The following is a 22,082-nucleotide window of genomic DNA, read 5'->3' on the forward strand; positions in this document are numbered from 1 at the left end:
ATAACAAGGCGAGAGGCCATGAAGAGCTTTAAAAGTGATCAATAGAATTTTAAAGTCAATTCTAAAACACACTGGGAGCCAGTGTAATGAAGCTAAAATAGGAGTAATGTGGTCATATTTCTTTGTTCTGGTTAAAAGCCTGGCAGCTGAGTTCTGGACAGTCTGGAGTCGATCAGTAGATTTTTGGGTTAAACAGGTGAAAAGGCTGTTGCAATAATCCAGGCGTGATGAGATGAAGGCGTGTAAAATGGTCTCGGTGTCCTTAAAAGTTAACATAGATTGAATTTTTGCTATATTTCTAAGTTGATAAAAACATGATTGAACAAGCTTTGTGGTGTGCTGCTCGAAATTTAAATTACTATCAAACCAAACACCAAGGTTCTTTGCCACAGGCTTAATGTGATAATACGATAACTAATAATAATGATAATACTGATAACTGTATAATTTTGGTCACTATAATCATGATATGAAGTTTTCATACCGTTTCATCCCTACATCCCCTGCACGAAGTACTGGTTGGACAACAAAGTTTCTTCAGCTCTGCGGTAATAAGGACCGCAGCAGGAAGTCATTCCTGTCACTGCAATTCAAAAATACAATGAACCCCTCTGGGCAGGGAGAGGAGACTTATTTTTTCTGAATGACAACGCGTGTCCTTCTACACTCATCTGCATAGATATAGGACTATATCTTAAAAGCTTTTGTAATTCTGTTTATGGTATCTAGTAGTTTGAATGATTTGTTAATTTTATACCTACCTCATGGTTGTTTTGTTTAAGTTGTGGATGTATTTATTTTATGTAGACCACTAACTTCACTGTGGAGATGAATAAAGTACCTATCACTCTATCTAATCCAAGGATATATTATTTTCTTTAAACTCTCGGTGAATGAGTTTTGTTTAAGTATATTTAGTTAAAGGCACAACAATTGAGAATGCGTTGATTAATAGGTGTTCTGTACGTCTTGCCGTCAAGACTTAGAAATGTCACCAAATCATTTTGGGGTTGTTGAGAGGAACGGTGGATTATTTATACTCTTGTCAGTGTTCAGCAAAAATACACTTTTCATTTGGTTTCCTGTTGGGTTGAATTTGGTGAGGTTTTGGTTTCTAATACACAGTTCATGGCTTTGTGATTCCTCAGTTACCTTTACACCCTGTGCCATGTTTGTTTATTGTATAGCGTGTAATTAGACAGGCTACAGACCTCCATGAGCCAGTCCAGCAGAATTGCCCTCATCTTGGGCTGCAGATGAGGATGCTTCTCCATCATGTGGACGTCCCTGGTGTAGGTCTTATCCTTCTCCAACATGTTGTTCCATACCACATCCTTACTGGCCCAGCTGATGACAAGAGAGACAGACAATGGTAACTTTAATGGACCCCTTGTTGTGCAAAGATATATTAACTGCATTTAAAGTATGATTTTCCTTGGACAGATACATAAACCACACGAACAGAAAATACAGAGAACAATTTTCAATCTAGTTCCAACAGGGTTTGTAGGAAAAAAGCAATCCTCTGAATGAAGAGACAAGCCTTCTAGGCCTGTTGCCTAGGCTTAGCTAATGTGTCTTTAATTTGAAATCCATCTGTGTGTGCTTAGCTACAAGAGAAAGCACAGATGGCAGCAGCAACAGAACTCACCACAGCGCAGGGAGCGGGGTACAATGCACGGGGGTCACAAATATGTTGTTAAAGTTGTAGTGGGGGAAGCATGCGTTTATATGGGCAACAGGTTGGTCTTCTTCCTGATCAGGTGTGGGGATCCACCTGTGTGGACTTGTGTAACCAGCATCAGCACTCCAGCCCAGCTTCACAGGAACAAGGGACAGCAGAGGGGACACAAAGAAAATCAGAGGGTAAACTCTAGTATAGAAACATGTTGTAGTAGGGCTGACTCTCCAATATGCTCACTGCAAACATATAGGCCTGAAAGACACATCTAAAAAGGTCTAATTAATGCAGCATTAACAATGGATCAGCCATTAAACTTGCAATAAGCAGCCAATCTCAATTACCAGCAGCGTTGCATTTGACATAATACAGACCTAGTAGGGAGACCCAGAGACTGAATCTACTAACAGGCCTAACAGATTTAAGTTTAGGACTAGAGTGAGGTAAGTGACACCAAGAGTGGAAAGATAACTAAGCCTACCTCACAGTCACGCTGCTTCTTCTTAGTCATCTCTGCTACCTCCTCATCCAGATCTTGCAAATACTGGAGGATCAAAAGGAGGAAATAAACATGTTTTGCATGTGATTCGGTTCAGCAGCAGAGCTGGTTTGACTTGATCAGTTTCCACAGCACATGAGAGTTATGAAATGCAGAATTTGAATCCTGTGTTTTATTTTGTAAGCTCAAAGTATTACTAAACAACAGTAGTCATATGCAATATAAATATCAGCTGCATGGATCAGTCATACTTAAATGAAGCACAGGACATCTGTGTGGCGTCAGTTTTACATTTTGGTTTTTCAATTGGGCCTACACAGCTGCAGCTGAAAACGGGGGTTAGGCCAGATATAGGCTAGTCTGCAAGCCTTTCAGACTACTTACAATGGCAACATCTGCCTTCCTCTTTCTCGACCGTACTGTATTTTCCTTGGGTGCCTCGGGAGCAACAGACTGCGGTTCTGTCTCTTCCCTGTAAGTTAACAACACAGAACACAAACGGAGCTGTAAGGCTCGAGAGTCAACATAAACATTTTAACATGCTTGGATAAACATGTTAATATTGTCAAGATACGGTCCTATAGCAACAAGCTAACTAGCCGGATGGCTAAGGTTCCATCAACGTAACTTTTCTTTCTGTCGTCACACACTTTGATTGACGCGCTTAAAAAGAGCCATGGATGAAATAACTATGCAACTCACCGTTTTCCTCGCATTATCCTCAGAAGGGTATGTGTCAGTTTCGGAGTAAACCTGTGAATGAGACACGCTTTTATATTTTATTTGGGGGATTAAGTAAACACATTCAATCCACTCCCAACCCCCACTCTCAACTCCCTCCTTCTGACAAAGCCAACTCAGCCTGGCGCGGGGAAATGGAAACGGTACGCAAAGTTAGAAGTCGCCAAAAAGTACCATATAATGCAAGGATATTCATGAAACAAGTCGGTGACAAACAGCAGACACCACATTACCAGCTTAACGTTGTTATTTAGCGTATTTTTAAGGGGAACTTGGTTATTTTCCAACACTAACTTTGGATAGCTGGCCTGCCACATAATGGCCGAACGACAGGCACAACCAGGACGCCTATTTTTTTATACAATTTAAGACTAACAGCAACAACACCGAGAACCCAGCGAACACAAGCGACACTTCATACAAACCATACATCTATACCAACTTTTCAAACGTTCCAACATCTTGCGGTTTAACGTTACTCGTCATTTAAGTAAGCTTAGCTACAACATTTGCAGCTGAAACTATCTTAACCAACTCGAACAACGAACAGTTTCGTTTCATCCACTCACCTCAAGATTCTCCCCTTGAAGTTCACTCTTGCCCTCCTCTAAAATATAAATATTAATACTGTTTAACTTCGCTTGTTGTTCAGACTCGGAGGTGCTCTCTCTGCGTGTGTGTGCCAGGCCGGGCTAGTTGCACTGAACTGGCGCCTTGTAGGGAACAGATGACTTGATGCATCAACGTCAGAGAGGAGTGGATTTAACTTGGCGCTAAACTTCCAGTTTCGCCGCCTCTTTATTCTTTAATTTCAACTCCATTTACAACAGTTTCACGTATGTAGCCTGTGCAGAGCGCATGTGTTTGAAATAGCAGGCGTACATTGTGTTGAAGATAAGTAAAAATAAGTTTATAAATTAGCCGGCAAACGGGAGGCGTGCCTGCTGGTAGTGACAGCTGCAGGGGCGGCGCTTCCAAATAGGAAGTGCCCGGGCACCGCGTGGCTAGTCTGTCAGATGTAAACAAAGCTGTAGTCCTTTGGATTACGCCTAAAATAAAACATAACCCGACCAAATTAGTATGAGGTAATTGAGCATTTTCGCCCTATAGACTCCACGTAACGCTGTCACTTGCTGTCACCCATGACGCATCTGCTATTTAGCAAAAAATAACCATGTTAGCCTGCGGATGCTTCTGCCTGGGCGCACATTTCAAGCAAGGGTTGCCATACTTGTCCTCCAATTTCAACCAGGTCACCCTTTTCTAAGTCAGTTTCTAATCCAGACGGTTGGGTAATGCAGGATAACACTTGTTTTTCTGTGCTACCGGTTTGATACAGATTTGCTACCGGTTTGATACAGATTTGCTACCGGTTTGATACAGATTTTTGAAGATGGTTAACTATTCAAATGCTGTTTGTTTCAAAATTGACCCTTGACCAGTCACGTGATTCCCAGGCTTAGAAAGACACAAGCTAGATTTGTTTCTCTGCTCCCTGGTTTCTCTACAAAAACGGGAAGATGAAGTTTGTGAACCTTTTTGGTCGCCTAAAATCCGTGGTTATTGGAATGATTCATGTGAAAGCCTTACCAGGTAAACTAAGACTGCACTGACTTATGTCCTCTAATGATAATGTAAAGTTTTCAGTGGTGGATAAAGTATTTAGTTTCTTTACATACTGGGAGTAAAAGTAGCAATACCTCACTGTAAAATACTCCATTACAACTGTCCTGTATTGAGAATGTAAAAGTGCAAAGTATTAGCAAAAAGTAGTAAGTGTAGAATACTGGGCCATGTAAATGTTATACTGTTACATTCTGCTATTAGATTATTTCTGACCATACATTAATGTAGCATAAAGTAGCATTTTTCTCTTACAGTTGGTCCTGAGTTGGTCTATGTGAAGCTATTTGAACTAATGTACAACAATGTGTTAATAATGTTTTAATAAGCCAATCATATGTTTTGTATGAAAAACCATCATTTGTAAAGTAACTACATATGTAACTAACTCTAACTGTCAAATTAACATAGTTGAGTAAAATGTACAGTACTCTCTGAATGGGGTAGAAGTGTAAAATAGAATGAAATGGAAATACAGTAAAGTACAAATACTTCAAAGATGTTTTGAAGTACAGTTAGTTACATTTTACCACTGCAAATTTGAGAGCTATGATTTGTATTGTATGTAACTAAGTTTCTCATCTATGTCAGGTACCCCCCTGAGTTGCTTGAAAATGTCCCAAATCACGGAAGAAGCATGCAGGGAGGCAGCAATCTACCGTGACGCAGGGATTGTAAGTTATTGGACATTGTGTGAATTCCTTACACATTTGAAGTCTTTCCATGCAGACCTGTAACGATTGCTTGTAAACCCCTCTTTCAGGATGGTGTGATCATTGAGAACATGCATGATATCCCTTACTCCTTCTCTGTGGGCCCTGAGGTGTATGCCTGTATGACTGCAGTATGTGCTGCTGTGAGAAGCATCTGTCCATTCCTCCCGCTCGGAGTGCAAATACTGTCTTCTGCTAACCAGCAGGCACTAGCCGTAGCTCTGGCTTCAGGTTCAGTCTTTACATCAGTTCAATTATCACTGTGCTGTATAAATAAGAGGCTATGATCATGTGCAGTCAGAGCTTTTAGAACAGAAATGAACACTACAGAGGTCTTTAGTCATGTATTATCAAGACCAAAATGTGTGCAAACATATATCCCTACCAAACAATACAGCAGCTTATTTCACTGTCTGGTCACCCTCTCTAATTTAATGGTATGTTTACCAGTGAAATAAGCGGCTGTGTGGTTTGGTTGTTAATGATAAATTTCATACAAACAAAGGTCAGCTACTTGTATGTCAGGCAAAAACAATGTGGCTACCGGTTAGTCAACCATAGTATTCTAATGTTTCTGGATGATCACAGGTCTGGATTTCATCAGGGCTGAGGGATTCGTCTTTTCTCACGTGGCTGATGAGGGCCTCCTGAATGCCTGCGCTGGGGACTTACTGAGATATCGCAAGCAGATTGGAGCTGAACATGTGCAGATCTTCACAGACATCAAAAAGAAGCACAGGTGAGATCCCCATCTGTACAGTTTGATTAGTAGTTTGATAAGTAGAACCTGATTAGCCATATGTATGCAGAAAAAGACCTGAAAGCATATTTGACACATAGCGTATTTATATTTCTGAATGCAACTGTAGTGGTACACTCTGAACTACCTTTTCTCTGATGATACTGACATAATTACCAATGGCAGGACTAACCACTGATCCATTTAGTAAACGAAGAATCATATAGTTTTGGGGTGACTAGACAAACAATATCATCAAGATTTAATCCCGTTATTAGAGTCAGCAGCTAGTTGGGCCTGGCGGGTTTTGGCAAATTAAAATTTGTCGTTAAAATCAGCGCCTGTATTTATCAAACAGCTGAATGGGAAATTTTGGACTGAGATGCATGTCATACCGCTGTCTGTCCCTACTCTGTCTTCTCTCCAATAAAGGAAAAAATGTTGAAACAAATCTGGAACACCTCCTAAGAAGTGTTTTGGAATGTCTCTACACAAAGTTATCTGAGGCAATATGTATAATTCAGAGTTGCATTGTTTTTGCGTAGCCTCCTATGTGGAAAAAAATATATATATATTCTTCAAACACACCTTTGAAGTTACACTACACTTTTTGCATTTCTGACAGATGCAAATATAAACACTAAAAAGTGGCATTCATTTTGTTTTTAGTCACTTTCTATGTGTCCTCATTCGCTGCACTTGTTAGTGTGGTAGTAAATTCCCCATATTATTTACACTTCACCAGAAAACATTGATGGTAGACTCTTGTTTGTACGCTTTATGCTGTTCAAGGATGGTCATGCTCATGTTAGAATGGGTACCCAGTAATTAATGTTAAGAATGTGTGAAGGACCCAATCACAAGACCTGGACTAGCATTTGAAAGACAGTCTTTTTTGCATACAGGGGGTTAAGGTCTGGGCTTGGTCTACTGAGGAGCAATGGCTGGAAGGCAAGACAGGTGAGCAGGTAGACTGGTCGGTGGGTAGTGATCCTGGCGCAAAGGTGTAGCTACCAGAAAGGCTGAACAACAAGCTGGCGATGAGTGACTGGAGAGCCGGAGAAGATATACTGCAGGAGGATGAGTTGATGACAAACAGGTGTGCAGAGTCTGTGGCGGAGTGATGAGCTGATTGTAGGCAGGTGTGTGAGTCCACAGAGGAGGGGAGGGGAAACCATGACAACACACTGTCAACATAGGCAAGGACAGAGAGAGAAAGACAGGGAAATCCTGAAACACAGGGTGCCCCCTGACAAACACATGTGAAACTGCAGGGGGAACAGCCATGACTGTAACATCTTAATGTGTAAGTCTTAATTCCTCCCTAACACCAGATTGTTGCTCAGTAATGATCATACTGTACCCCACAATAACAGACATTTGGCTCTTTAGAGCCAGCACCAGCTTTCCCCCAGTGCTGGTGGTTTAGTAACCTTTGCTTACTCACTTTGTGTTTTGAAATAAAATACATAGTGGATTTGGAAGTTTTGATGGGCTGTCAGGGTTTGGGGAGTTTTAAGACAATTTTACAAAGTATTTTAGTTTGAATTAATTTAACTGTGTTTCAGCCCGCTGTCCAGAGTTAGTCTCAGTTTTACATGCATGCTTGCGTATGTACTCTATATGTGTGTTTTCCCAGCTCCCATGCCCTGACATCAGATGTGAGCATTGAAGAGACGGCGCGTGCCGCTGAGTTCTTCTTGTCAGACGGACTCATCATCACGGGAGTGGCCACAGGAGGGCAGGCTGATCCGCGGGAGCTCAGAGGTACTGCTGCAAAAGCTCCACACTTCCTACTGCCTGAGCCATATGGTGCTGCAATGAATGGTAGCTTTGATCATGCACGGCTCGACACTTTGGCATCATTTTGGATAGAAATATAGGGCTGCAACTTATAGCTATTTTCAACATTGATTTTATTGATTCAACATTGGTCTTTTTAATGAATCATGTAGTCTATAAAATGTTAAAAACCTAAAAGTATTCAATTAACAATGAAATCAAACAGAAATGCAAGTAACACAAGTATTTAAGTACCACAGCCTTATATTTAATTCATCTTAAGTCACTGTCCTGTCTATCCAGCAGAGGACTCTGTCCTCTATTTGTCAGTGAGTGTACATTCAGACCACTGATCGGCAGTCACCCAATATGGCACCCATCTGAAGCCTGGCTGCACTATGGCTCTATAGGAAATGTACTCCCACTCTGCCTCTGTCTCTCTCACACACACCATATACAGTGTTACAAGTGTTAACGGACATTAAGCTATCTAAACTCTGCACCCGACTGGAATGTTTTGTTTATTTATTTATTTTTATTTATAGACTTTAAGTTTACAGAGACAGTGCACATTGATAAATATTTCTGTAAATGTGCCAGTTTAGCCAGCTTGGTTAATATTCGACTGTAGTCCCTGGGCAGGTGTTATCGCAACTACATAAAATACACTAAAACGGGAACAACAGTACTTATACATATAACAAGATACCTTTCACAAGGACACGTAAAATACTTTAACAAGGACAACAATTTAAAAAACATAAAACAAAGCACTCTTCAGGTGTTTCTGAATAATTCACAGACAATGGTCACACGCTTGATTGTCTTTTAAACATGATTTTAAATTCAATTTAAATGAATAATATGTTCCACAATTGAACAGTTGGCAGACTATTCCATGTGTGAGCTGCTCACACTGAAAAAGCTGACTGTCCAAAGGCAGTCCTCCTCATAGGTATTATACAGTCTCTCTTGCTACAGACCGAGTGTGTTTATTGTCAGTTGTTTTCTGCTTTATAAAAGCAGTAAGAGGGGGAGGAGCCAAGCCATGCAAAATCTTATAGATAAGACAAGCATCTGTAAATTTAATATGATTGTCCCAGCTCAGTAAATTATGATTGTTCCATCAGTCTGTAAATTGAGTTTTAAAGGGCAGAAGCTTCAGCACCAGACCAAGCAATTGTTGACTCACTGGTGGTAGTCAACTACGCAACAATAATGTATATACTTTTCCCACTATTTACATCTAAATCCCTTTCAGAATTGACGGGATGGGATATTTTCCTCACAAAACAGAGCTGAAAGGACAGTGAATGTTGGATTTATTTTCATGGTGGACAGACACGAATTTATGCTTATGTTGCTCCGTGTTTGCTCCGCGTGTAAATAGCCAACTGTTTGCTAGTACGTTCGTCATATCAACTTTATCAGGTGATAATATGTCATAATTGTGTTTACAGCTTGTTTCACTGCCCCCATGAACAAAAAATTATGCCTGTTAAAGTAAGCTGCTTCAGTTATCAAAACAAAGAAATACCCAAAAACTTGGCGTGAAATGCCCCATGAAGCTAGAAGCTACGAGGATATGTTCTTTCATATGTGTCATGGTTTGGCCCATGCCAAACCTCATGTACATTCAGGGATGCATGATATGGATTTCTTTCAGCCAATACTGACAACCAATAATTTCACATTTTTGTTCATAACCTGTACTGAGGGTAAGAAAGATGTTGTGAGCAAAGAAGGATGATTTAATATTCCATAGCCCCTGGCCTTACCAAATCTGACAGCACTGTTGTTAACACAACAAAAGAACGGTTCTGACTCTTCAGATGTTAATTTTTTATTTTTATTTTTTTAGCAAAGTAAACTTAACAAGAGCACAGTCCTTCGCTTTCCTAGAACATAACATTATCTGCTCTGAAAAGCGACTTTGAGTTCGTGAAAAGCGCTATACAAATTCAATTTATTATTATTATTATTATTATTATTATTATTATTATTATAAAGCCTCTAAAACATTTTACATAAGGATGCAAAAATAAATGATTATGTCTTCCTCTGAAACTGTGAAAAAACGTCTACACCGGACGTATCAGTTTCAACAGGCAAAAAAGCTCTGAGAAAACAACTGTACACCAACAGACACAGTGAGTTGGTGAACATAATTGGAGCATTTTAGCAGATGTTTCTAAAATGTTCAGAAAATGTCTCCAGAATGCAGGAAATTAAGTGTTTAATGCCCCAATTTTCTGGTGAAGGACCCCCAGACCCCCCTCTCAGATATTTCACCATTTCATATTTCTCCTTAATAAAATTTTTCTCATCTTGTTCTCTTCATCGTCACGTCTCGTGATCCAAGTGTGTCATCACACCCCTAATCTGGGCCCTTATGTCCCCGCCACCTTTCAACACAAAGTGATGCCCTTGGCACTTATTGTTACTCCACTACATTTATTTGACTTGTTACTCGTTACCATGCAGAATCAAATTTTATATGGAAAACATATGAGCTGCTTAGAAAAATATTATGCAGTTTATAAAGTAGGTAGGTTTATTGTCACAATATAACAAGTTATAGAGTGAAATTGAGTTTGCTCTGCAGTCTGGTGGGGCAGCAGCAGAAACTTCTATATCTCTTCCCAGAATACCTAACTTGTATAATGAGTACCAGCACTTTACTACATTTAGCTGGTACTACTCCTGTACTTTTACTTGAGTAAAATATTGCAAGGAGGATTTTTACTTGTAATAGAGGATTTTACATTGTGGTGGTCTACCAGAATTTGAATACCTCTTGGCTTCAGAGGTTTGTATCTGCCGAGGGTCAGTGGGTCTGAAATCTGACCATGTCTCTCTTACAGCAACAACTATTTTAAGCAGAGTCTCCAACACGACACCCGAGACAAGATAAACACTTTGAGCTAAACAGGCATGCTGTCACACACTCAAAAACACACACACACTCTCTTTTATCTTGTCAACACAAACGTGCAGGCACGGGTCAGACAGTGATACTGGAGCTCACATGCCAGTATACTGTGTCCAAAGTTCACTTGGTTTAGTCCCCTCTCACCATTACAACAGACATTCATCAACATTAGCATTCATGAACAGGCCCAGCTATATAAAAGAGTGTGTTGCTTTGACATAACCATAAATCTCAGATGCAGTTTAGCACATTAGATTATAATGTCGGGGTGTGTGTGTGTGTGTGTGTGTGTGTGTGTGTGTGTGTGTGTGTGTGTGTGTGTGTGTGTGTGTGTGTGTGTGTGTGTGTGTCTAAAACCTGTAGTTACCACTGTTCTGTTGTTTCTTTGCTTTTGCAGAGGTTTCCCAGTCTGTGAGAATCCCAGTACTAATAGGTTCTGGAGTGACCTACGATAATATTCAAAGCTACCTTGATGCAAATGGAATCATCATCGGTTCTCATTTCAAGGAGGACGGCCACTGGGCCAATGCAGTCGACCCAGAGCGTGTGAAGAGGTTAATGGGAAAGATACACGACTTTCGAAAATGAGAGGGAAGGTCTTGTGTTATCATCCCAGAGCCTTAAACATGTTTGATTCTATTGTTCAATTACTGCCACATTAAACACATACAACCACCACCTATAGCGTGATTGTATTTTGCTAAGAGCACCAAATCCAGTGCATCTGGTGCTTCTGCATAATTATATGTTGTAGCTCCAATGTCCATGTCAAATAAAATACACTTAAACCTTAAGAAAACAATATTTATTTTGCACTTTTTTTGAACATTTTGTAAATCTGCTCAAATAGAAAAATACAATATTCAACTGTATTTACACTCGTGAGTCTAAAATGAAAAAATTTAATAACATGAAAAAAGTAAGTACGCGCTGAAAAGTAAAAAATGGTAGACTCACACAACATGAACAGTGGTTTTGAAATTTTTCCTCAGAGTATTCGCACAACATGAATACTGTATAGATCAACCTGATATGAAATTAACTTTTAATACACTTCCAACAAGAACATCTAAAGCTAAGGCACATACATTAATAAAGTACATACTCAAAACAACCCAGGAATAACCAATCAAAGCGTGCTTCAATCCAACTGCATCATAATTTAAAGCAAACTATTCTACAGGTTTTAATTTTTCATATTTGGATCAGTTCCACACACCTTTTAGAATAACTTTCACACACCTCCAGCTTCCTATAAGCCTCACCCCTACTGATAGCTAATCAATCTAAACAAGTCAAACAACTAAACTGTTTTCATGTGATAAGGTACAAAGGCTTTAATTTGAAAGTAACTGTTACGTATGACCTGAGGGGGTGTCATTCATGATGTCAGAGGACAATGGTTCTGTGTTCTCAGTGGTTTCAGACGTGAGGGTTGCCGTGTAGGCTGCCTATATTAAAGTAAAAATGTTTTGCTGTGGTTCATTTGGCGGATATTCGATCACTTTACTGCACAGAAAGTGGTGACTCTCACATGCTTTGCCGCGGTGGATATGAAGAACAAACTGTGTGAGGTGAAACAATGGTGGAAAACCTGAGTAATTCAGAGTCAAGGCACTGTGCAGCACACCTGGCTATGGTGAAGGCAACGCGAGACCATCGCTCCTGCTCAGTAGTTGCAGAGGCGCTGGCAGGGCTGCTTGAAGTGGCCGTAGCGTTTCTCAGCCGGGGAGAAATGCGTCTTCGCCAGGTTCTGCCTGTGGAGGGCGCTGCGGCTCAGCTTCTTCCGCTCAACCTGGGTCCTGGCCCTCTGGACAGCCAGCAGCTGGACCTTGCAGGGCAGAGGGATTCCCCAGGCAGCCAGACGCCAGGATATGTGTCGCCTCACTGCCACTGACCTGGATAGACACAGGGGAAGTACAGTATGTGTTGGTGAAATACAATATGTGAGAGATAAAGTACTGCTGTACACCAGCTCTGGATCAATGTTCTGGCTCTTCTGTCGTGTAAGAACCAATTTAAGATTTGGACCCCGAATGTGAGGAAACTTTTGCAAGGTTTTGGTTGGTCCTCATTTTTCAAAAGGTTAGTTTTGGATTAAAGCTTGAAAATAATGAATATCAGTATTGGGATAAAAATAGTCTTGTTCTTTGTAACATCCATTGACTTTAGTTGCGCAAATACATGTCCGCCATTACATCCCCAAAATAACTGAAGTGGCCAAAAATTGTTTTGTTAGCTAAGCATGAAAGTCCATTCTTGACCTTGAAAACCTTGACCTTGACTCCAGACATTTCATCTTTTAAAAGGCAAAATCTGGAAACATTTGGGGCAAAATGTTCTTTGCTTTCTCGCTGAGAGATGAGAACATTGATCCAACTATCGTGTCTGTCCATTAAGTTTGAAGCTTAATGGCTTTCACCCTGGAAACTGGGAAACAGCTGAGTGATATGCAAGAATGTCATATTATGATTGGCAGATTGTTGTGATATGGTCACGGTTTTAGTGGGAATGGTAATCTTTGCATTTCATTAAAATGATGATGATGGGATTTTTGCTGGGGTCTGTACCAAACAAGAATGTTCCCTTCCATCTGGAAAACATGATTTGTAGCCCGGGGGATCTCTGTAGCACCACAATGGATGTTGTGACACATTTTACCTTAATCAAAAAATTGCAGGTATTGCAATTTGGATAATATTCTATTCTTTTTGATTAATGTTTTTTCAGCCCTACATACCAGCTTGCTAATTGACATATTATATCTTGTATGTTTAACACCTGAATTTATAAGTTAAAGTTTTATAAGTGCTATATACACCAGACTATTGCTTGACAGGGTGCATTAAGTCCAGCACAACACCCTATAACCACCTGTTGTTGCTTTTATAATTAGCTTTTTGTAGTCAGGCTAGATGTTTCCCCTGCTTCCAGTCTTTGTGCTGTTGTTGGGGCAGACTGGGAGATTAGTAGTATTGTAGTACTCAAGATTTTATTTCAAGACCAGTCAAGACCATAACTTTGAGAATATCAATAAATTGCTTTTGCATTGTCTGATTTATTTGTTAACATCCTAACTTTGATTGGATGTAAAACGTATTGCTTCAAATGCAACCAATAACCCTAATAAAAAATGTGTTGTCACTGTTAACCCCTCCCCGCAATGGTAAGCATGGAAAAGTAGTGTTGAATAAAGATGCTTATGTTGATTTCAGCTCTTAGTGTTTATATGCGGGTGTGGATCTTTCAGATCAATCTGAGAAGTACTTATGATCTCGTTCCACATTTTGTTGTGTGTCATGTAATGTGGGGAACTGCTCTTGACTCGGTCTCGCCCTCCCTCGGTCTTGGTCTTAACTTGGTCTCAGCCCCTAAAAGTCTTGGTCTTGTCACGGTCTCAATAAACTCTGGTCTTGGTCTTGACTTGGTCTCGGTTTGGGCGGTCTTGACTACAACACTAGAGATTAGAGCAGACCTCAGAAGATGCCTCATCGTCCCCCAGGAGATTTACAAATCTGGTCCAAAAGCTCAAGGAACATCATCATGCTTGAGCTGACTGAGCCGTGGGAAGAGAGGATGGAAAAGCAGAATCTCTCAAAATACCAGGCACTGGTGGAGGAATGTAGGAACATGAGGTTTTCCAAGCCAGTCGGTGTGGAGAGCATTTAATATTAGGTCTGCCCCCTTAAAGTGTTTTTTTCTGCGTCATTGCACACAGAGTCATCAGGATAACAGCAGGGCAGTCTTTAAACTTTTGCTGAGGCTCGTCTCAGTGTCCTAACCAATCTAAATCAAAGCTAACTGTGCCGGAAACAGAGATGGGTGATGGAAATGGGCCACGAGAGGCAGATAAGCTCTGACGCTCTCAGCTTCAGTGGCTAATGTTATCAAAGTCGGCTGAAGCAGGCGCTCGTAGAACCTCCTCTATTGCCGTACAGCGCGACTGACTCTTTGACTGACAGCGGTGTCAGCAGCAGGAAAGAAGCTTCGTAGCGTGCTATTATTTTATAACTGATCAATGACGAGGACAAACACTTTTTTTCGTTCATTGTGTGGAAAAGTGATGTTTTCACGTCACAGATAATGTCGCGCTAAGGTGAGTGTGGTGCAGCTGTAGTGTAACTGGGCAGATGAGTGAATGACATATTTTTCATAATCGTACGTGTAGTGAAGAAAATTCTGCTTTTTAAAAAATGAAAAATATCTATAGATAATAAAAAGCATGAATCTCATAACAAATGAATTTGTCTTACTTGTCTTATAAACTGAGTGGTGTGAATTGGTCAGTGGTTATTCATTTCAAGATCTAAGAAATATGTGTAGATGGAAAGTAACCTGGAGGTGTCCTCTTCGTCTTCATCAGAGCCTAGCTCCTCCTCCTCCTCCTCCTCCTCCTCTTCCGCTTGGCTCATCCTGCATCTCATCTGGTAGACCGACATGCTGGGGTGCTCAATCAGCAGGTTCTCCAGGGGATCCACCTCAGGGGCTGATAACGGCCCATTCTCTGTTTAAGGAACGTCTCAAATAGATCAGTTTCCATCCCAGTGTAACATGCACCCTCACTGAGCCAAGAACTTTTTAAATCATATAGATGTGAAAAACATATTTATGTATCTCTAGCAGGGCCTATCACTGACCTGGGAGATTAACAATGACCCATCCTCCCTCCTCGAACTCCATCAGCTCCTCATAAGTGTTGTCTGCGGCCTCAAAGTCCTCTCCAGCGTTTCCAAGCAGCTGAGAAAGAATCTTTCCGATCATCTTAATGCCTCTATTCAATCTGTAAATTAACAGCAAACAGGTGATTTGCAAGAAAACACCAGAGACACAGTGGCGTTAGTTTGGAAAGTTACATGTTAACTGATGACATCAAATTAATCTACAGTTTAAATGTGAGTGCACACGGAGATAATCCGAGTAGCCTCCTCCACCTGAACCTCCTCCCTGCTTGTGTCTTTTGCAAATTAACAATGCAGATGGCTCCCCCTTTAGGCTGTCCCAATAAACACCCCAAAGACCTGCGAACATGGACACCTAGGAACACTCTGTATCAACAACTGCTTGTCAGAAACCTGAGCAGCCTGAGTTGTTACATCCTGTGATGTGGGGTCAATTTAGAACTGAAGCAGCTGAGGGAAACAAGATGATACAAGAGGCTGAAATTACACTGACTGCAGCAATATATTATATAATCTGTTCTGCGGGTTTAGATTTCTTTCATGTGGAAGGACAGTAACTTTTATGTGTGATCTCAGACTGCAGCTGACTGACCTTTTGTCCCACAATGATTACCCTGGAAGCCTTATTATAGTGCAACTTATATCAACACAGTATTTGTTGGTCCCTGGTACAGGTCCCCAGGCCATTCTTGGCATCAAAGTTATATTTTAGTACTATTGTAATGCTGTCTGAGAAATCGTACTGTCACAACAAGTAATAAAAAAATGATTACACATACCGACCTCATCCCATTTATCCAACTCACAGTATGTGAAGGATTAATACCATTTGTACTTATTAAATTCTTATCTCAGCTGATTACAATAACACTTGCATAATCCTTATCTGTTGAAAGTACATGTTTTAGTACGACTGCTGTTGTCGTTTAAGACAAACAAAAGATCCATAAATCGACCCATGTTTTCCCCCAGTGTGTGGATAACAGAGCCCTCCCTGTACACATACTGCAGGACACTGTCCAGATCAATCCGACAAACAATGTCGAGACCAGAACCTCAGCAGGCCTATTATCAATAACCTGATATTGTGTGTCCAGAGACGATATTGAGTGCTCTTTCATTTCTTATAATCACAGATACTCGCATTGGGTGGGTGGACATTGTAGTCCTACTTACAGACCAACATTTCAATACGGACGACATTCAGTCCCAATAACAAGCACGCAAAGACATCTCGCGTAGTTAGAGAACAAAAGACGAATTAAATCCAAGGCTCATAAAAGACCACTGTTGCTAATTGATGCACAGCCTACAGATTTACATTACCTGACTAAATAAGCGTGTGTTTTTCTTCGGGTGTGGCCGTTGTACAGAAACGGCCCGGCTATGTTGCTGTTCCTCAGAGATTGTTTTGATCTTCGAGTTGTTTATCGGCGAGAGTCCCCTCAGTGTTTTGAGACCAAACCCCGCCCATTCAGGCGTGGGGAGTGTGCGTGAGTGCGTCAGTCACTGCGTCACATGTCAACAAACCCACTTCTTCTCGTGCTTGTATGTGCAAGTGAAGCGCGCAGATGGAGATGTCACGGGTTTTTTGTATTTCTACATTTGTGTACATGGCTTCTCAAGCTGGAGCTCAGAGTGGAACCCGAACCGACCCTACCGTACCGTAAAAAGCTATTTCTCACGTGGACTGATAACCACTGAAACATGATGAAAGCACAGGGAACCCTGCCGTCAAAGCTGGTTAAAAACTTATTGTATAGTTATATAGAATGACGAGATATAATATATGGACAAAGTAACGACAAGCTAGCTAACTCTATCCATAATTTTGAGTTTCAGCTAGTGTTTTGTGTGGTGCGCATGTGCAGGTCTGGCCATTAGATATTTTAATCTTTATTGACAAATGTACATACAAAGTGGCATGTAACAGAACAGTGCATAATTGACATGGGAACAGACAAGACTAGGAGGTGACGTACTAAAATTAATAAACCATATAAATAAAAAAAATAAAATAAAATGAAAATAAATAAAATGTAAAAAATAAAAAGGAGTAAAGTAAGGGAGTGTTGGAGTAAAGCTAGCCCTCCTAAAGTTAAGATAGACTGCGAGTAGTGATCTTCATGCAGTCTATCGTAGCGATGCTATGACACATCTTTGATTTTCGTGGATCTCCAAATAAAAATCACATGAACCCGCTGCGCTTAAATGATCATCTTGTCCCGCCTGTCTGTTATATACTCTCTGATATCTTTAAGAAACAGGAAGTAGGGTTATCGTCATAACAAAGAGAAGCAATGATAAGTCAGTCAGTGGAAGGTTTTTGTTTAACGTTACCTCCATGGGGTTGCGTTAAATACGGAATTGTTTCGTAACTGGAACCTTAAAGACGTGAATTTATAAGGGAAGGCACTTTACTTTTGCCCCTCCCCCCGGAAGTTAGCAACCCTAACGTTACTGCCTATCCCACCCACTGCATAGTTCAAAGTTCATATGTTTTGGGAAGAGGCGAATGTGTACACTGAAAACTACGCTTCTGGGACAGGACCAGAACTGAAGGTAAGACTGAAAGGATTTTTTTAATAAAAAAAAAGTTAATTATCGACGATAGGCTCGTGACCGCTGCCTTCTATCTCTTGCCTCAACTTAAGACGGAAGACGGATCACTTGGCGCTTGAAGTCACACTTTGTTCGCTATTAAAATAGATATGAAACTTTGTGGAATTTTGTTGAATTTAAATCAAACCATCGTTGATTAAACCTACTGTCTTCACTGTCATTATGTTTCTTATTTGGAAAAAAAAAACCCATAGACTTAAAGTAGTTTATTAGACCAGTGCTCGACCCCCAAGTTCACTAACGAACCTGTCCCACCAAACTCCATTCAGAAACCGGGCAATTTAAAATATAATAATAATCGTGGCTGTTGCCGAGCATTTATAACGCGAATAATTTGACGTGATATATTTTACGAATTGACTGCAGCCACGTTGATATTCGGCGTACATGCCGGGTATAAGCATTACATCATTTTAATACAAGTAAAAGTGAAACCAAATTCCAGTTCCTTTAAAGAAGCAATGAGAAGAAATCGTCTTTATCCATAAATCGTGAATAAATAAGAGCATGTGACTTGTAACAGCTTGGATGGCAAATTGTTTAATTGCAAATTTGTTATTGGAATTTGCACAAAGTACAGTATCAACCAAGATGGGTCTACACCTCAGTCTATGGTCTACACCAGTGTTTGGCAGTAGCGTTTCTCAGTAGCTTGGTGGCAGCGTCGCTGTTTTCTGAATCAAATAGCTTTTTAGTAACGAAGCTCTTTTATTGACCGAGTAGCGCGGTAGCTTCCACACACGCAACATCTTCCCAAGCCTTTCTGAAGGATCAGTGAGTGACGCCACCGCCAAGTTGGAAATATGTTCATAGATTCGAACTTCCGGGATCAATAACTCGTAAGCAAAACGTGTTTAAAACACAAGCAACGCCTCTTTACTATCGTAGTTAACTAGACAACAAGCTTCAAGTACATTTTCATCTAAATGAGTCGTCCAACGGGCGGCGCAAATAACGTTGGTCGAGCCGATATCACCCCAGGCATCAGTGATCTCATGTTGATGATACTACAACACTTAGTTCGCAGAAATATAGTTTTGCATAATTGTGTGGAATTTCAATATTCAATAACTTCACTGTGAAAGTTAAGGAAAACAAAAATAACAAACAAATACCAACAATGACAGTTTTGAAATATTTTTCATATTTCAGATAGAAGTTGGCCAATGTCTAATTACAATTGTGGATGTATTCGTTAATAGTAAGATCAGTTGTATAGTTTATATAGGAAGTGTTTGTTTTGCCGTGTTTATGTTTCAATTCTCATAATTTTGCTGAACACATAAAAAGGTTGTTTCAGAGTCTTAATTTATTTTAAAGGCCATTGCTTTGAGTTTCTTCTTTTCATTGTACAAATTTTTTTGTTTTGTTATGAATATAAAGATATACAGTATATTGGACAAATGATTGAACACGTTTTGATGGCTATTCTCTTGGTGTATGTGACTGTGTATATTTAAAGACAAATAGACCAAACAAAGTGTCATAGGTCCATAGTTGCACCAGTTTACCAACATATTTCGATTCTCACCACAAAGAGAACTGGGCAACACATGTCAAAAGTGTTACTTTGATATGTAGTGTCAGAAACTTGTTTTTATGAGATGAGACATTTCTTTCTCTCTCTCTCTCTCGCCATGAATGTTTAGGTTGCAATGTTGCCAGAGCACAAATTCACAAACAATAAAAAATTTATTAATGTGATAATTAAGGTACTTTATACAAACAATGGTTCGCCGTTTGTTGCATGAGGAAATACATTTACAGGAGGAAAATAAGTATTTGAACATCCTGCTATTTTGCAAGTTCTCCCACTTAGAAATCATGGACGGGTCTGAAATTGTCATCGTAGGTGCATGTCCACTGTGAGAGACATAATCTAAAAACAAAAATCCAGAAATCACAATGTATGATTTTTTTAACTATTTATTTGTATGATACAGCTGCAAATAAGTATTTGAACACCTGAGAAATCAATGTTAATATTTGGTACAGTAGCCTTTGTTTGCAATTACAGAGGTCAAACGTTTCCTGTAGTTTTTCACCAGGTTTGCACACACTGCAGGAGGGATTTTGGACCACTCCTCCACACAGATCTTCTCTAGATCAGTCAGGTTTCTGGGCTGTCGCTGAGAAACACGGAGTTTGAGCTCCCTCCAAAGATTCTCTATTGGGTTTAGGTCTGGAGACTGGCTCGGCCACGCCAGAACCTTGATATGCTTCTTACAGAGCCACTCCTTGGTTATCCTGGCTGTGTGCTTCGGGTCATTGTCATGTTGGAAGACCCAGCCTCGACCCATCTTCAATGCTCTAACTGAGGGAAGGAGGTTGTTCCCCAAAATCTCGCAATACATGGCCCCGGTCATCCTCTCCTTAATACAGTGCAGTCGCCCTGTCCCATGTGCAGAAAAACACCCCCAAAGCATGATGCTACCACCCCCCTGCTTCACAGTAGGGATGGTGTTCTTGGGATGGTACTCATCATTCTTCTTCCTCCAAACACGGTTAGTGGAATTATGACCAAAAAGTTCTATTTTGGTCTCATCTGACCACATGACTTTCTCCCATGACTCCTCTGGATCATCCAAATGGTCATTGGCAAACTGAAGACGGGCCTTGACATGTGCTGGTTTAAGCAGGGGAACCTTCCGTGCCATTTATGATTTCAAACCATGACGTCTTAGTGTATTACCAACAGTAACCTTGGAAACGGTGGTCCCAGCTCTTTTCAGGTCATTGACCGGCTCCTCCCGTGTGGTTCTGGGCTGATTTCTCACCTTTCTTAGGATCATTGAGACCCCACGAGGTGAGATCTTGCATGGAGCCCCAGTCCGAGGGAGATTGACAGTCATGTTTAGCTTCTTCCATTTTCTAATGATTGCTCCAACAGTGGACCTTTTTTCACCAAGCTGCTTGGCAATTTCCCCGTAGCTCTTGTCTGTAGTGTCTTTGGACAGCTCTTTGGTCTTGGCCATGTTAGTAGTTGGATTCTTACTGATTGTATGGGGTGGACAGGTGTCTTTATGCAGCTAACGACCTCAGAGATTTAGATTATGTCTCTCACAGTGGACATGCACCTACGATGACAATTTCAGACTTCTCCATGATTTCTAAGTGGGAGAACTTGCAAAATAGCAGGGTGTTCAAATACTTATTTTCCTCACTGTATATATATATATATATATATAGCAAACCAATGTAGTGATCTAGACCACAACTGAACCTTTTTGTTACAATTACATGAACAAGTTTTATCATGATGATTACTAACAACCCTCCTTTCCATATGACTTGTTTTATACACTCAGTTGCCAGTTTATTTGGTTCCCCTAGCTAAATTAATGCAGTAAAGCCTATTTCCATGAAGTTTATAATTTTCAGTTTTTGTTTAAACTATTGGAGGTGTTATTTCAACTTTTGGAGGCTGTAGTTTGTAGTCTGTTGAACTGTGTTGCTATAGAGAGATGCTTTTGTGCCCCCAATTTATTTCAATGTTTGAAACAGCCTCCAAAATCAGCATAGCTGATTTAACATCTCTCTACAACAATTTCTATATAAAGTGATTATTGGTGTTCATGGATTCATAGACTGCTGCGGATTAGCTTTAGCTAACTGCGCACAATAAACTGGCAACTGAGTGTTTGCTCTCTATGAATCCAACACTGATGTGTTCTTTCATTTGTTATCACTAGATGCTTACCTGTAAGCATTGTACTTGTGTATTGCCCTGTTGACGTTTTTCTCGTAATTGGCCAGCTCTAGAAAAAAGAAGGAAGACATCGCATGGCTATATATTTACCTCCTACTCCTGTTATTGCCACTATTATAGGAACAGCCAACTCAGCTGAAGGCAGGAGACATTTAAATGACAACACAGTGACCATCAGTTCCAAGCAAACCAGGTAACAAACAAGAGAAACGGCACAATTTAGCATACTTTAAACAACTATATACTACTGATGCAGTTATCCGTAGGCTCCGTTTGCTTAAAAACCATAGACTTTATATAACAAACACAATCAAGCTCTCACGCTAGCTAACGTTACTTATCGTTAGCTGAGCTCAACCGCC

The 22,082-nt window shown here is 40.4% G+C and overlaps 3 protein-coding genes across 3 annotated transcripts in view; 1 reads left to right on the forward strand and 2 right to left on the reverse strand.

The window, feature by feature from the left end:
- The window catches only part of ccne1 (cyclin E1), a 10,793-nt gene extending 7,045 nt beyond the window's left edge, over positions 1–3,748 (reverse strand). The window contains exons 1-6 of the mRNA XM_046032556.1: positions 3,491–3,748; positions 2,883–2,933; positions 2,565–2,652; positions 2,163–2,225; positions 1,652–1,818; positions 1,212–1,347 (exon numbers count right to left, since the gene is read on the reverse strand). Of these exons, the coding sequence (XP_045888512.1) occupies positions 1,212–1,347; positions 1,652–1,818; positions 2,163–2,225; positions 2,565–2,652; positions 2,883–2,896 (468 nt within the window). The 5' untranslated portion in view covers positions 2,897–2,933; positions 3,491–3,748. The remainder of the gene's footprint in view (positions 1–1,211; positions 1,348–1,651; positions 1,819–2,162; positions 2,226–2,564; positions 2,653–2,882; positions 2,934–3,490) is intronic.
- A 153-nt stretch (positions 3,749–3,901) lies between these two features.
- On the forward strand, positions 3,902–11,504 carry zgc:162297 (uncharacterized protein LOC555865 homolog). Its single transcript, XM_046032557.1, has 6 exons — positions 3,902–4,514; positions 5,136–5,218; positions 5,308–5,488; positions 5,846–5,996; positions 7,636–7,763; positions 11,108–11,504. The coding sequence occupies exons 1-6, from the start codon at positions 4,442–4,444 to the stop codon at positions 11,296–11,298; spliced, it is 807 nt and encodes a 268-aa protein (XP_045888513.1). The 5' UTR covers positions 3,902–4,441; the 3' UTR covers positions 11,299–11,504.
- si:ch211-260e23.9 (uncharacterized protein LOC555795 homolog) lies at positions 11,501–17,139 on the reverse strand. The gene is made up of 4 exons (XM_046032558.1): positions 16,716–17,139; positions 15,348–15,490; positions 15,046–15,214; positions 11,501–12,608 (listed from the first exon to the last, which is right to left on the reverse strand). Exons 2-4 carry the CDS (start codon positions 15,469–15,471, stop codon positions 12,380–12,382), a joined length of 522 nt encoding a protein of 173 aa, XP_045888514.1. The 5' UTR covers positions 15,472–15,490; positions 16,716–17,139; the 3' UTR covers positions 11,501–12,379.
- Between the last annotated feature and the right edge of the window lie 4,943 nt (positions 17,140–22,082).

This window comes from Micropterus dolomieu, linkage group LG20 (genome assembly GCF_021292245.1).
Source record: "Micropterus dolomieu isolate WLL.071019.BEF.003 ecotype Adirondacks linkage group LG20, ASM2129224v1, whole genome shotgun sequence".
Lineage (NCBI taxonomy): Eukaryota > Metazoa > Chordata > Actinopteri > Centrarchiformes > Centrarchidae > Micropterus > Micropterus dolomieu.

What these genes read in the sequence shown, in the direction of transcription:
- zgc:162297 (XM_046032557.1), top strand. Translation starts at nt 4,442, where the DNA reads ATGAAGTTTGTGAACCTTTTTGGTCGCCTAAAATCCGTGGTTATTGGA. An exon ending in GACATCAAAAAGAAGCACAG is followed by an intron (nt 5,997 to 7,635) that starts GTGAGATCCCCA and finishes GTGTTTTCCCAG; the next exon opens with CTCCCATGCCCTGACATCAG. An exon ending in TGATCCGCGGGAGCTCAGAG is followed by an intron (nt 7,764 to 11,107) that starts GTACTGCTGCAA and finishes TTGCTTTTGCAG; the next exon opens with AGGTTTCCCAGTCTGTGAGA.
- si:ch211-260e23.9 (XM_046032558.1), bottom strand. Translation starts at nt 15,471, where the DNA reads ATGATCGGAAAGATTCTTTCTCAGCTGCTTGGAAACGCTGGAGAGGAC. An exon ending in GGTCATTGTTAATCTCCCAG is followed by an intron (nt 15,215 to 15,347) that starts GTCAGTGATAGG and finishes TTCCTTAAACAG; the next exon opens with AGAATGGGCCGTTATCAGCC. An exon ending in GACGAAGAGGACACCTCCAG is followed by an intron (nt 12,609 to 15,045) that starts GTTACTTTCCAT and finishes GTGTCTATCCAG; the next exon opens with GTCAGTGGCAGTGAGGCGAC.